The sequence below is a fragment of the Symphalangus syndactylus genome, chromosome 2, assembly GCF_028878055.3.
Source record: "Symphalangus syndactylus isolate Jambi chromosome 2, NHGRI_mSymSyn1-v2.1_pri, whole genome shotgun sequence".
Taxonomy (NCBI): domain Eukaryota; kingdom Metazoa; phylum Chordata; class Mammalia; order Primates; family Hylobatidae; genus Symphalangus; species Symphalangus syndactylus.
In genome coordinates this window covers 95,178,266-95,194,288 of record NC_072424.2, presented here as the reverse complement: position 1 = coordinate 95,194,288, position 16,023 = coordinate 95,178,266, and the positions used below count along the sequence as shown (strand labels likewise).

The window sequence follows — 16,023 nt, the reverse complement described above, 5'->3', positions numbered from 1 at the left end:
AAGGCCAGTCTCACTCCCACCGTGTCCCCCATGCAGCCCGTGAGTAGGGCTAAGAACTTGCCGCAGGTTACAAGCCTCCCTGCTGAAAAAACAAGTAAGGCTTTCAGGTTTCATACCTCCCGCCTGTCATGGTTTCTGTGTTCATATCTGCACTTCCTATTTGCCTCCTTTCCCAGGTTCTGTCCAGGAAACTTTGTATTCAGTTTAAATTTTTACAAAGTTCAGCTGGAACTTTTCTTCTCCCTATGGTCTTTCTCCAGTTCCACTGGCAGCCCTACCCAAGGATCTCTGCAAGACAAAGTCAGGAATGGCTTCCCTGGGGACTGCAAGTGCCCACTGGGCTCTTCCTGTTGCTTCCTCTACCGCTATATTTTGCTTGGCTCTAAATTTGCCTCAGCTCCAGGTGAGGTCAAATCCTTCTCCCATAATCTGGACCTTCAGGTTTTCCACAGAGGATGTGTGTTCGGGGGTGGACACTCCCTATTCACACTTTGGGCACTCAGTTTTTTGGCTATCTCACAAAGCCTGCAGCAGCAAGCCTCTTCCTGCAAAGGGTCTGTGGATTCTCTCGGCTTTCCTGGTATGTTCTTGTGGTAGTTCTTGTAGCAAGAGTTCATGATGTGAGTCTCCACATGCTGCTCTGTCCATCTGAATGGGAGTTGCAAGTTAGTCCTTGCCTCCTATTCACTATTTTGGGAACTGATCTGAGTCTTTACGTTTAAAGTGCCTTTCTTGTAAACAACATACAGGATTTTGCTTTTTTACACAATCTAACAACTTCTGCATTTTAATTAAGGCATTTGGTTCATTTACACTTAATATAATTATCAATATGTTTGGATTTAAGTCTACTATCTTGACGTGTGACTTCCATTTGTCTCTCATCTCTTTGTTCCTCCGTTTCTACTTCTTTGCCATTTTTGTGGGTGAATAAAATAATTTTTAGTATTCCATTTTATCTCCTCTAATGACATTTTAAGTATGTCTATTTATGTTTTTTAGGTTGCATTACAAATTAAAATATGCATTTTTTACATGATACATCTTCAGCTTATCAAGTCAATATCCAAATATATCCTTCACTTCATAAATGATTTAAAAACTTTATATATGTCTAATTTTTACCATCCCACTCTTAGTGTTCTTGGTGTCATATGTTTTACTTCTGCTTGTTTAAATAGCTAATAATTTAAAAATATTTAACTAATAGTTTTTAAGGGAGAAGTTACACATCTAAAATTAAAACAGAGGGCATAAAGTCATTAGAACCCAGAATTTAGAGGGAGAATTTAGAGATCATTTTATTTCATAGATGAGGACACTGAGGTCCAGAGATGTTCATACATTTTCCTAATATCACATTGTTAATCAGAGGAATGGTCAGGAAGTGATTAACGTAAAGCAAAATATCATATACTCTAAAGGAAAGATTTCTGATATTAGGTTCTTGGGTCCCCAAAGGGTTCATAGAAGACTTTAGGATGTGTCAGTGCTCTGAAATTGAGGATTCATATCTTTCATCAAAATTCCAAAAAGTCTCATAAAGTTCAATAAATATTTTATGAAGACAATGCTGACAATATTTTTAGAATAAAAATTACTTTTTTTGGTAAGTAGAAAAACTCCAAGTCATGGATACCCTGAAAAAGGAGTGTATGTATGTGTATATTTATCTATCTATAGATACAGATTTATACACATACATCCGTATGCATTCATATGGATATATCCATATATATCTACATACATTCATATCCATATACACATCCGTATATACATATATGTATATACATATGTGTATATGCATGTACATATATATACATATGTATATAGATGTGTATATATGTATATGCATGTGGATGCATGTAGACAGATATGTATATATCCATATATATATATACACACACACACACATAATGCCTATAAGCACATAAACACAACAAATCTGATTGATCAATTACTTCATATCAAGTATGGCACACAGCTCTGGCTAGTTTCCTACCTGTGAATCAGAGAAAACTGATTATTCCTTTCCTTAGGAACTTAAGGTACTGACAATCTGATTGCCAAAACAAGCTGTCTGAAGTGAGACATAGACAATGTTCAAAGTAACAGTGTCCTGAAGGATCATAGTCCATTCTCTGCAGTCTCTGTGTCTGTATATGCCAGAAAGCTGGTTTCTTTTTTTTTTTTGAGATGGAGTCTTGGTCTGTCACCCAGGCTGGAGTGCAGTGGCACGATCTCGGCTCACTGCAAGCTCCGCCTCCCGGGTTCATGCCATTCTCCTGCCTCAGCCTCCTGAGTAGTTGGGACTACAGGCGCCCGCCAACACGCCCGGCTAATTTTTTGTATTTTTTAGTAGAAACAGTGTTTCACCATGTTAGCCAGGGAGAGCTGGTTTCTTTAAGAGTCTAGCTCCTCAAGCATCCACAGACACAATATAAAGTAGAGGAAGGAAGTTCCTTCTTAAAAAATGTATTTCCTCATCTCAAGATCAGTAATGTTTTCTTGTATGTATGCACAGTGGAGTATAGCAGCTCCCAGTGAGATAACATAAAGGGCAGGGATTTTGCCCTCCAAGTAAGTCTTGCCTTTTAATCCTATCAGGAAAAAAAGAAGTTTTATATATAGAGATTGGGATTCCAGAGTCATCTTTTAAGGAGAAAGTATTTTCTAACATATAATCAAAATTCCTTTCCTTTAGTTTAGATCAGCTTTGTCCAATACAAATATAATGCAAGTCACATATGTAATTGTAAATATTCCAGTTGGCTCATTAAAAAAAAAGTAAAAACAAGTAAACGTAACTTTAATAGTACATTTTAATATTTTGATAACGTATCAAAATGTCACTTCAACATGCAATCTGAATAAAAATTATAAAGTTATTTTATATTCTTTTTTTCACATTAATTCTTGGATGTCCTGTTTGTATTTTACATTTATAGCATATCTTAATTTGCAAACTAAGTTTTCATAGAAAATCTTTGATCTGTATTTAGATTTCATAAAATTTACAGGCAAAATAGCTGATTTACACAGTTGTTCTAAAATACTCAAAAATATTTTAATATATTATACATGATTCATAATATATGAATCAAATATTAGTTTTAAAATTTACCACAAGTTAATTAAAATTAAATAACATTAAACTTTTGGTTCCTCGGTCATACTAACCACATTTCAAGGGCTCAGTAGTCACATGTAGCTAGTTGCTGCTGTACTGAGCAGTACGGCTGTAGTCTGTAGTAGAGATGAGATAAACTGATTGCTGTCACTCATCATATTCTGAACTTGAGAATTGTAATTGAATTGCCCTTCAAACTACTCTTCCCTCCCCTATGTACATCAATTCCCTTTAGTTTATACAAGAGTAAACCTATTTGAGGCACTGTGGAATTCTCAAAACAAAACTTTTATTTATATTTTTCTAAAGAGAGAAAAGTGAATGCTTTAAAATGATTTACAGAAATCACTAAAAAAAAAAAAATCAAACTATCACTCCAAAATTCTGAGGATAACTGAGATAGTTCTTTTTTTGAGTACTAAACAACTGTTACAATTTTAGAAACAACCAAGCAGATTTTTCAAGCAAAAATAATTGCAAAATTTCCTTTCACTGAGGGAAAAAACCTCTAAACACAATTTAAAGTTTTTTACTTGAATTTCCTAGTCTGAAAAGGAGTATTTTGATCAAACTATAGAAACTGATAAGCACATTGAAATAACGGAGAGTTGTGAATAGTATAAAGTGAAGGACCCAGCAGGCTAGAATAATAAATGGCAGGTAAATCAGGTGACTAACCAAGAGTAGGAGGAAGGCATGGTTCAATGGGGAGAAACAATTCAACAGACCATGCCTTCTGGATTGATTTTCCCTGTTCATCTTGTTATGCCTAGCTGTTCATTTTGGGGTGGTGGGGTCATGGAATTGACTTTTTAAAATCAGTCTTTTTATTTCTTGAGAAAACCATGATGAAATGGGATCAGCTTCACCCAGATGCAGATTTATTAGTGTTATACCCACATTTAATAGATGCTTCAATGAGAGGTTAAATTATTTGCCTGAAGTCAAACATTTAATAATTGGCTGAGCTGGGGTTCCATGCAGTTCTCTCTGTTTCTGAAGAATCCCCTACATTGCAAATTCATTAATTCCCAGTGGGGCCTAGTCTCATTCAGAAATGAGAATAGTCATGTGGGCACACAGGCCATGCCTTCTTGGCATCATGTGAACTGGGTTAGATGTGAGGTGGTTGCTTTAAGAACAAGGAATCTGAGTGAGGGTTGTTGGATAGACTAGAAGGGTGCCCACACAGGCCAGTGTCAGAGCAGTGATGAACTCTGCTCATAACAGAGTTATTCTGTGTGCCTAGGGACTGGAGTCCTCATGGCTACCACATTTAAGAGCTGTCATTCCTGCCAATTCTGGATAAATGCTTGGAAATTCTTGCTCTTTGGGTGTGTCTTTTTTTCAAATCCCTCAATGCAATAGGCTTTCCTTTTTAAAGGAACATGTACCTGAATCCTAACTTGCTGTCTCCATCATGATTTATTGCATTGGCTGGTCCCAAAGCCCTTCTGCTTCACATCCATAGGCTAACTTCACATCTATAGGCTAATTTATTGCATTGGTTGGTCCCAAAGCCCTTTTGCTTCACATCTACAGATGGCAAATTTATACTTCAGGCATTGGTTTTTATGGGTTTCATTTCTGGATGATTACCTTATTTCCAGGTCCTATAAGAACCTTGCTTCATGTCTTTCTTATGCTAATGCAAGTGTTGTAGGAGCACATAGAATAAACCAAAGAGGTAATCTCCGAACTAATGAAGTAATGAGAATCTAGGTTGTGCCTTTGTTGTAGAGTATTACCAAAATCACAAGTATTTTTTAAAAAGCTGCAACCTATCTAAACACTCTTGATATTGCAATATCACATTAATAAGAAAAGCCCCCAGAGAGCACAGTGCTCATGCCTGTGATCCCAGCACTTTGGGAAGCTGAGGCAGGCAGATCACTTGAGGTCAGAAGTTCAAGACCAGCCTGGCCAACATGTGAAACCCTGTCTCAACTAAAAATACAAAAAATTAGCCAGGCATAGTGGTGTGTGCTTGTAATCCCAGCTACTTGGGAGGGTGAGACAGGAGAACATCTTAAAGCTGGAAGGCAGAGGTTGCAGCAAGCTGTGATCATGCCACTGCACTCCAGCCTGGGCAACAGAGTGCGACTCCATCTCAAAGAAACAAGAAAAGCCCCCAGAAAATTTACTTTAGGTTTACTACTTTTAAAAAAATGTAAAATAAAAACCCAACTTAATATGAAACAAAAAAAGACAATAATTGTTAGAAAGTATTTTCTTTATTTTAATGTATACAAATGCGCACAGACACTCACAAACATATATTCTCATGAGTACTTGCATGGACCAGCCCTTCCACCACTCCAGAAACACACACTAATTGGTGTTATGTTTTAGCAGCACTGGGGATACCACCATCACAGAATTTGCAGCCTGGAGTACTTCTGAAATTTCCCAGAATGCACTGATGTACTATAGTGGTCGGCTGTTCTGGATCAATGGCTTTAGGATTATCACAGCTCAGGAAATAGGTCAGAAAACCAGTGTCTCTGTTTTGGAACCAGCCAAATTTAATCAGTTCACAATTATTCAGACATCCCTTAAGCCTCTGCCAGGTACAGTATTTCATTCCTGCTTACCCTGCTCCATTATACCTTTGGTTAAATAAATGTTTAGGTTGGGATTTTTTTTTTCTTAAGAATTAAGTTTTAAGAGGAGTAAGGCTTCAGTAATTTCAGTTGGTTTGCTTGCAGTGAGTTTAATCTTAATCCAAATTTATAGCCTGAAAAAGTCAGAAAAAGATGATTTTTTTCAGGATATGTTAAAGAAACAAAAAATTTTGTTTCAGTTCTAATCATTAGTAATTACTATTGATTTTCTGTGATTTCTATATTGCTCAATAATCCCCAATTTTTTCTCCTATTTCTTTTTTTTCTTTCATCCTGTAGGGAACTTTTCCTTTACCCCTAAGGTTATTCCAGATTCTGTTCAAGAGTCTTCATTTAGGATTGAAGGAAATGCTTCAAGTTTTCAAATCCTGTGGAATGGTCCCCCTGCAGTAGACTGGGGTGTGGTTTTCTACAGCGTAGAATTTAGTGCTCATTCTAAGGTATGGTGTTGGTTCTACTAACTTTCATTTCCCAAACAGACTGTACCATCTGTGTCAGCCCTGCCCACACTGACCTGTACCATCTTGACTTAGCCAAGCCCATCTTCTTTGTCATTCCCATAGCATTTGGTTATTAAGATTATTCCCCAGAAGACTTGTTTACAGCCAGTCTCTGCTTGGTGCTAACTGCTGTGCTGGATACACTTTAACTGGTCTGTGTGACACAACATAGAACTTGCCAAAATTAGCACTTCCAAAATTGCAAATTTTGATTTTACATGTGAACCAAAGTTTGGAGATTTTAGATAATAAGGAATGAAAGATTTTATAATTCTCTCCCTGAGAAAATAATGTTTTCTGTTTATATTTTAGTTCTTGGCTAGTGAACAACACTCTTTACCTGTATTTACTGTGGAAGGACTGGAACCTTATACCTTATTTAATCTTTCTGTCACTCCTTATACCTACTGGGGAAAGGGCCCCAAAACATCTCTGTCACTTCGAGCACCTGAAACAGGTACAGGGGTTAAAATCTGTCTTTTTGTTTTTTTTTAAAAAAAGCAGAATCTCACTTTTCGTGATCTGGAATGGATAGTTGATATTTAAAAATAACTTTCAGTTTTGTAGATGTGTTTAGATCTAATACCCTTTCAATGACTTTTTGGAGATTAGAATAGCTCCATTAACATAAATATGCATAATTTATTCCAAAAGAATATTTCAAAGATTTCTTAACAGCCATTTCATTTGATTGTAGTGATGTAGAAGATGCAGATGCATATTTCAGGTAATTTGCAAAATCCTTTATAAGGAAAATGGGCATTTAAGGGCAGAGACAGTTTTCTTGGAAGGCAGACTGTTCTCATAGATGGTAACTCAGAATCTTCTGTAGGTGAATAACTGATATCTAAATTTAATGTTTTGGGGAAAAGATATTTTTAAAAGGATACTAGCCATATCATTACATGTGTGTATCACCTTAAAGTGTACAAAACACATTTTTACGTATCACTCCTTTATTAACTATTTACTACATACCTATCATATGTCAGAAACATATTTCATTTGATCCTCACATAGCTCTGAGGTGGGTAGGAAAGTCTTATTATCTTGATTATGCAAGAAAGAGAATAAAAGCCTAGCAGTTGCCCAAATAAAATAGTTACTAAGTGGCTGGGCTGGGACTTAATCTGGACTTTTCACTACAGTTTCATCAAATCTCCAGTCACTTTTACAAATGTTGGTAAATGATAGTATTATTGATTTAATTTATGTAAAGCTAATACAGGATTTGGCCGGTGGTAAGAGCTTAATAAATATAGATATCCATTCCCCATTGTATTTTTTACTATTAAGATTATTTCAACAACATTCGGCTATGAATCACACAACAGGAACATAGTAGGGCCTGGGCAGGTTCCGGAGCAGTTAGCATTGGATCCAGGAATGTTCTGCCTGAGATTTCCTTGGGATATCAGCTTGGTTGAATTGTCCTGTGGAAATGGGCCTGACTGCATCCATCAAGGGATCCAGTGGGAGCAAGAGCACTCTGCTGGATATTGGAGGCAATAGGAAGGATGACAAGATTTGGCCTTTGCCTTCAGGAAATTTACAATATAGCCAGGAAATTATCCAAATTGACCGAGATTTATTAACCACTTACTGTGTGCCAGTTCTATACTAGATTTGGGAAGATTTAACAAGGAATAAGAAGAGATGCTTTCTCTGATGGAGCTCATAAAACAGGGAGGAGATAAACACATGCACAGCAAATGATAATAGATACTAGAGAGTTATACCTGAGCAGCAGTGGCATAAAATGAGTAGCCAAGCCTATGAAATCTTCACCTATATCAAGCTGCCTTAGGCATTGTTAAGAGAGAAGATGCCTTTGGGAAATGGAAACTTTAGTGCACCCTGAAAGATGGAGCAAGAAGAGGTATCCCATGTGAGAAGAGAAGCCTAATGTAAGAAGGCTTGGAGATTGAATAATAGTGTGAGTGTTAAACATTAAATAGCAATGTGATTGCAATCAGAGAGGGAGTGAAGACCTTGTGAAGGAGTCCTAAGAGAGGAGAGGGCCATCTAGAGAGAATGACTTAGAAATCAGGCAGAGACATTTCTCTTGAATAAAGGACTGAGAGATAATGCATTGCTTCGTTTGGCTCTAGAATAAATGAATACTCCCAAACCTTACTCTTGGGATACTATTAGTTTCCCCTAAAACTTTCTGCTTCCTAGGGACTTCAGAGTGACAGGGCCTAGGTCTCTGATTTATGCTGTGTTTTACACCCTGAACTGGCTGAAGGCTGGTGAGACTTACTGCCATCCATCCTGATGATGACATTTACACCTTCACTGAAATCACTCTGTCAGGATGAAAGTGAATGTTGCATTTTATAGGGAGAACCAGACACCTTCCATCTACACAAGGCACAGACAAGAAAAGCGTGCTTAAGTGTAGTAGGAAGGATTTGAGTTGAACATAAGGAAGTCTTGCCTGTCAGTCAGATGTGCTGAAATTATCAGGATGGGTGCCTGAAGAAATCTATGGAATATTCTCTCCTGAAGATCTTTAAGAATGTAATAAATACTGCCTGGAATGAGATATATTGTTAAGTTGTTTACCATCTCATTATAAGTGGTAAAAGTCAGTCTTATATTCTTTTCTGCTCTACCTGTGCCTGTACTTTTCAGTTCCATCAGCACCAGAGAACCCCAGAATATTTATATTACCAAGTGGAAAATGCTGCAACAAGAATGAAGTTGTGGTGGAATTTAGGTGGAACAAACCTAAGCATGAAAATGGGGTGTTAACAAAATTTGAAATTTTCTACAATATATCCAATCAAAGTATTACAAACAAAACATGTGAAGACTGGATTGCTGTCAATGTCACTCCCTCAGTGATGTCTTTTCAACTCGAAGGCATGAGTCCCGGATGCTTTGTTGCCTTCCAGGTATGAGAGAGAAAACAGAAGATATGAGAGTCTTAATAGCGGCATTGTGGGGAGAGGGAAAGACTGTGTTTCTGGGATATGTTACAGTGTAAATGGCACACATACATAGATTTTGATTGGCCGCTATAGTTTTTTAAAATTATATGAGAAAATTAATGGAGATAATTCAGGTAAGAGTGACTAAACTGCTAAAGAAATGGAAAGTGGACTTATTGAGGATTAATATGCAGGAATTCATTTTTATTCCATTCAAGAAGACTGCAGTAAAAAAAAAAATAGTGCAAACAGAAGAGTAACTAAAGGACTAGGTTAAGAATTCTGCCACCCTGTCAATAATTTAGGTATATTGTCATCAAAGAGGTCAAGTGGGCAGCAAAAGTAGAGAGGCAAGAGGGGATTGCTTGGGTAAAGGACATGTTCACAACTTTCTCACATTCAGGGAACTTTGCAAATTCAGAGTAAGTCATTCTTTTTCTTTTTGCTTTTCTTTTGAAGCTGTATCACGATTTTAATTTTTCTATGTTACACATTACTGATTTATTTTACATTTTTTATTGATATATATTATAGTTGTACATACATTTGGGGTACACGTGTTATTTTGATAAACCATCATTTTTCAATAAAATCACTATGGGCCTTGCACCACAGTAGGTACTTTTGTATTCATTATCTCATTTGATCCTCATACTATAAAGAAAAAGTTAAGTTGTTGACAGTATCAGTCAATTACCAAAGCTGCGTGGCTGGAAAGCACTGTGCTATAATGCTTTCCACCATTTATTTTTGGGGAAAATAACATCTTGGGGAGTGTTTTGGAGATTTCAGTTGCGTAGGGATTTGTTTTTCTTTTCATAAAATTCTAATTTAATAATTATTTTGATAATTTATTGTCTACATATATTAATCAAATAAGTTATACATGAAAGTTAAAGATAGTACACGTTCCTATTTGGTAAAAATTAGGAGTGTTTTGGTAAAATAAATATTCTGGTTAAGTGTGTCTATATATAGAATATATAGTATGTATATAGAATATATAATATAAATATGTATACAGATATATAGTTTCAAATTTTGGTCACCATGGAACCATGCAAAGTGATATTCATGGATATATATTAGTTTCATTTAACACAGTTTTGTACAAAAGTAAACACTACTATATATATGCACCATTATAAATCATACACAGATAGTAATATATAAAATATAGTGAAATGTGTTTATTACTAAAAGTATAATAAAAATAATACAATGTTTTGTTGATAAAGCACTTGGGGCTTTATATTTTGAGTCCACCATTATAGATGTCCATTTTCTTTGCAGGCTACTGTACATATGCAAGGTTTGGAAATGGAAATAATTTATTACATAATAGAAAATATCTAAAAAAAAAATAAACTTTACTGTTAGAATGTGGCATGGCCCAATGGGAAAAAATGTACGCAGACCTCAGAAGACTTGGTTCTGATGCCAGTTTCTACATATGTCATTGTGCATGAGTTACTTACCTTTATTAGTACCCTGGTCCAGTTTCTACTCTTAGTAGTTGTGAAGATCAAAAGAGGCAATGTATTTGAAACTGGTTTGAAATGCACAGTCATTTTCAAATGTAAGATTTAATTATTTTTAAAAGTTACTCTTTTTTAAAAGTCTGGAAATTTAGTTTTTTGAAGCTTCTAGTTGTTGAATTCAAGAAAAATGGAAGTTTATCATAATTTGTACAGTTTTATTTCTGTTAAATGTTCTATGTAATTAATTTTGAAAATAATGGCCTTATTTTATTTGAAAATATTCAATTGACATATATATATTCAAGCTGTACAACATGACTTGATAAATGTATACATTGTGTAATTATCACAATTGAATTAATTAGACATTCATCACCATCCATGCTGTACATTAAATCCCCAGACATTTTTAGAAATTCATTTTTTAGCAAGAGAGATTTGTTCCAATTCTTGCACTTTTCTAGATAAAAAAATCTATCAACATAAATATAGAGCAATATTTTTTCTCTTGGTGATTTATATTGCTGTATATTAATGTCAATAACTATTTGAAACTATTAATATTGTGTATCAGGAGTGTGAAATGAAACATTTAGTAATCTCTCAGTCTCAGAACTTAATTGTTGCCAAGGAGAACGCTATTGAATGCAGTTTTTGTTTCCTTTTCTTTAGGTTAGGGCCTTTACATCTAAAGGGCCAGGACCATTTGCTGACGTTGTAAAGTCTACAACATCAGGTATTTGTTTTCTAAAATCTGTGCAAATAATAATTTAGAGGCTTGTGTGTGTGTGTGTGTGTGTATGTGTGTTTTCCCATTGGTACCTTTAGGGATATGAACACTGTCTCTGAACTAAAGTTTAGATCAAAAACATGTTTTTGACCCCAAAACATCAAAATATGTTTAAATAAACCTAGGGGTAGAAGAGCCTATAAGGTTATCACTGAGACAGATGTATTAGAGGAACCAAAGGGAGCCCATGGACTTCAAAACTGCCGGATATTAAATCAAGAGACTTTGCTAAGCTAAAGTTAGTTTTCTCATGCATATTATCTACATGTTTTTTGCTTTCAGAAATCAACCCATTTCCTCACCTCATAACTCTTCTTGGTAACAAGATAGTTTTTTTAGATACGGATCAAAATCAAGTTGTGTGGACGTTTTCAGCAGAAAGAATTATCAGTGCCATTTGCTACACAGCTGATAATGAGATGGGATATTATGCTGAAGGGAACTCACTCTTTCTTCTGAACTTGCACAATCGTTCTAGCTCTGAGGTATTTCACTATGTAATTCTTTCGAAATAAAGGAAGTGAAGTATTTGCATATGACACTACTCTATAGTTAAAATGACTGGAAGACGATTTAGTTATTAAGATTAGAATGAAAAGGACAGATATTGTATAATTATTTAGCCACAAATGAATACAGACTACATTTTGGGCAAACGTCATTCGACACTCAGTTAGCAAATAGTTACTGGGTTTAGGATGCTGTGTTAGAGCCTGAGATATTATAGGTGAAAGTTTATAGGCTTTGCTCTTAATAAACCCAGTCTAGTATTAGTCCAACACTAGGAAGGCTGTATTGCCTAGTGATTAAGAAGGTGAGTTTTGGAATTTGACTACCTAGAATACAATTTGGGCTCTACTACTTACTAGATTTGTGACCACTGGCAAGTTATTTAACCTCTGTGGTTAAGTAATACCTCATCATAGGGTTCCCATGAAGATTAAATGAGATAATCCATGTAATGCACTTAGCACAATGCCTGGCATGTGGTAGGCATTCACTAAATGTTAACTGATAGTGAAGACAGACTAGGATAACTGTTGTGCTGAGAGCAGGATGTTGTGGAATCACAGAGAATGAACACATAGTCTAGGATGGCTTGGTGGTGGTAGAATGGAAAAACATCTTGGAAACAAAGATGAGACAGGTGAAGGCTGAGGGGGTACAAAGACAGGAAAACAAAGAACCATAGAGTGTTTGGATGAGGTGGAGTGAAAGGAAGGTGGGAAATCTGGAGAGGTGGGAGCCTGAGCATAATGGGCCTCCTTTACTGTGCTAAGGAGGCAGGTGTCATTCTGGAAGCCAACAGCAAGCCAGTAAAGATATTTAGTGGGTCATTAACATGGTCAAGTTGTGTTTTAGAAAGGCCTGTCTGTTAGCATTGTGAATAGTGACTTAGAGAGGGTTAAGTTTGAGACAATTAGGAGGCTGTCACAGAAATCCAGGGAGAAAATGTTATAGGGATGAGCATGAGGTGAGAAAGGAGATGACAAACTGGACATTTAAAATGGGACTAGTTCAAGCTGGGTGCAGTGACTCACACCTGTAATCCCAACACTGTAGGAGGCCAAGGCAGGTGGATCACTGGATGCCAGGAATTCGATACCAGCCTGGCCAACATGGTGAAACCCTGTCTCTACTAAAAATATAAAAATTAGCTGGACGTGGTGGTGCACGCCTGTAGTCCCAGCTACTCGCGAGGCTGAGGCAGGAGAATCGTTTGAACCCAGGAGGCGAAGGTTGCAGTGAACCAAGATCATGCCACTGCACTCCAGCCTGGGTGACAGAGCCAGACTCCATCTCCAAAAAAAAAAAGAAGGGGACTAGTTTACTATGGGTAGTAATGAGAAGAAGAAGTCAAGGAGGACCATATTTGTCAGGATTAGCTCCTTGGGTGGGTGTTGAAAATCAATAAAAATATAAAATGCAGGAGAAAAAGAGGTTTTGGGGTGGGTGATGAAGTCTGTTTTCTGGGATAATTCATATGGAAATGTACAGTAGGCAGTTTAATATTTGAATCAGTAACTCATTAAACATCTTGTCTGAAGATATAAATTTGTAGCACTGGTTTGTAGATTGCAGTTAAAGACATGATGGTTAAAATCATTTAGGAAAAATGTGTGAAGAGTGCCCATTTTACAATGGTATACTATCCAGATTGCTGAGGTTTGGGATTACAAATGAGAAGTGCAGTTAACAAATGATATGGGTGAATATAGAAAAGTCTTCAAATAAAAAATAACCACTCTCTTCTTGGCTGTGTTCTCTACCTGTTGTTAAGCTTTTCCAAGATTCACTGGTTTTTGATATCACAGTTATTACAATTGACTGGATTTCAAGGCACCTCTACTTTGCACTGAAAGAATCGCAAAATGGAATGCAAATATTTGATGTTGATCTTGAACACAAGGTGAAATACCCCAGAGAGGTGAAGATTCACAATAGGAATTCAACAATAATTTCTTTTTCTGTATATCCTCTTTTAAGGTATGTAAATGCAAGTATCTTTTTATATTGTGATGAAATAGATGTAGATATATTTAGTGTAATGTTTTTGGTTTAATAGTAGAAGACAATTATGGGAAAATAAGATGCTTAGGGCTCTTGGCCCACTATATTATAGTAAGTAAGTATAGTAAGTAAGCCTAACAAAGTTAGGCTAATTACCTAACAGGAAACAATAGCAGATTTTTATGCTAGTGAATGCAATAACATCATCAGTTGGCAAGGACAAGAAGAGGACTGAGACGGTGGCAAGAGATGAGTAGGAACAGATGGACTTGCACAGCAAAAGTTATTCTGTGCTCATCCATCTTAGTTTAACTAATATCCTCATAAGGTGAGCTTTAAAGTTTCGTTTTAGCACATAAGTAGCAATTTCCCAGGCTGGAAAGATACATTTCTGTTTGTGCCATAAGCATGGGGATAGGCTATTTTGAAACTAGATCATTAACTAGTATTAAGAAGCAGAAACAAACATGAGAGGAGGGGAATAGAGATGGACATTGATGAAAATTATGCAAATATATTTTATATTTTAGTTATTAAGTGGGCCTTTTAATATAGCACCTAAGGTCATTATATTCCAAGACTTTAGTTGTAAATACATCTATTGAGAAATCATTGGAAATGCTACAAGATAGACTTCTTCCATCTCAGAAAATGGTTATTGAAAACTTGACCATGTTCTCTCCAAAGGCTCCATTTGTCCCTCACAGTCATTAGGAATGGTTGCTCTGCATTAGAAACCAATATTTGAAATGATGTATTTTACTCATTAAGTTGGGGGGACTTTTTTTCCTCTATAGTCGCTTGTATTGGACAGAAGTTTCCAGTTTTGGCTACCAGATGTTCTACTACAGTATTATCAATCACACCTTGCAGCAAATTCTGCAACCCACAGCTACAAACCAGCAAAACAAAAGGAATCAATGTTCTTGTAATGTGACTGAATTTGAGTTAAGTGGAGCAATGGCTATTGATACCTCTAACCTAGAGAAACCATTGATATACTTTGCCAAAGCACAAGAGATCTGGGCAATGGATCTGGAAGGCTGTCAGTGTTGGAGAGTTATCACAGTACCTGCTATGCTCGGTAAGATGCTGATGTATGTGCACAGATATTTGTTAATAAGAGCAGCCCCTTCAATTGCATTTACAAAGGGCTTGCATTCCCCATATACTCAAAAGAATATACATATGATATTTGCCCTGTACCATGCCAAGTGTTCTTACAGAATTCAAATCAAGTTGTTTCCAGGAAAATTGTATGTAGGCATTCACATAATTTTCTAAATCTGTGTTTTAAAAAATTGTAATTAATAATAGAGCTACAATTTAATGAGCTTAACTGCATATTCTTAGCATGTACTAAATGCATTATTTTATTTAATCTTCATAATACCTCAGTGCAGTAGGTACTAATATCCTCATTTTACAGATGAGGAAACTGAGGCCGAGAAAAGTAAGGTAACTTTTCCCAAGGGCCACAGTTAGGTAGTAGGAGTTGAAACTGGGTCTAACTACAACATGCATGATCTTCCCGCTATCCTAAATTATTTCCACTTTGATGATCCCATAGATTCCACTTTCAACATGAATTGGTCAATACCTGCGTGTATTTGTTGAAATTCACATGCTTGTAGAATAAATATTCGAAAGTCGAGTACAATTTGGAAGTCTCCTAATTAGGAGTAATTCAACAGAAAAAAACATATACTCTAAATACCCCATATACTTTTAAAATTACTCTTCATTGCCCAGTGTGGTAATCACTAGGCACATGTGGTTATTTAAGTTTAAATTAATTGAAATTAAGGCCAGGTGCAGTGGCTCATGCCTGTAATCCCAGCACTTTGGAAGGCCGAGGTGAGTAGATCACTTGAGGTCAGGAGTTCAAGACCAGCCTGGCCAACATGGTGAAGCCCTGTTTATACTAAAAATACAAAAATTAACTGGGCATAGTGGTGCATGCCTATAATCCCAGCTACTCAGGAGGCTGAGGCAGGAAGACTCACTTGAACCCCAGGAGGTGGAGGTTGCAGTGAGCCAAGGTGGTGCCA

At 36.3% G+C, this 16,023-nt stretch overlaps 1 protein-coding gene across 3 annotated transcripts in view; it reads left to right on the top strand.

The window, feature by feature from the left end:
* ROS1 (ROS proto-oncogene 1, receptor tyrosine kinase) overlaps nt 1–16,023 on the top strand; it is a 145,824-nt gene that overhangs the window by 55,540 nt on the left and 74,261 nt on the right. For 2 of the 3 annotated variants that reach the window (XM_055262388.2, XM_055262401.2), the window contains 8 exons: nt 5,486–5,700; nt 6,034–6,194; nt 6,567–6,711; nt 8,892–9,154; nt 11,344–11,407; nt 11,744–11,946; nt 13,743–13,948; nt 14,770–15,056. In XM_055262388.2, coding sequence (XP_055118363.2) covers nt 5,486–5,700; nt 6,034–6,194; nt 6,567–6,711; nt 8,892–9,154; nt 11,344–11,407; nt 11,744–11,946; nt 13,743–13,948; nt 14,770–15,056 — 1,544 coding nt within the window. Of the gene's footprint in view, nt 1–5,482; nt 5,701–6,033; nt 6,195–6,566; nt 6,712–8,891; nt 9,155–11,343; nt 11,408–11,743; nt 11,947–13,742; nt 13,949–14,769; nt 15,057–16,023 lie in introns of all 3 variants that reach the window. The other variant, XM_055262395.2, reaches the window with a different exon arrangement.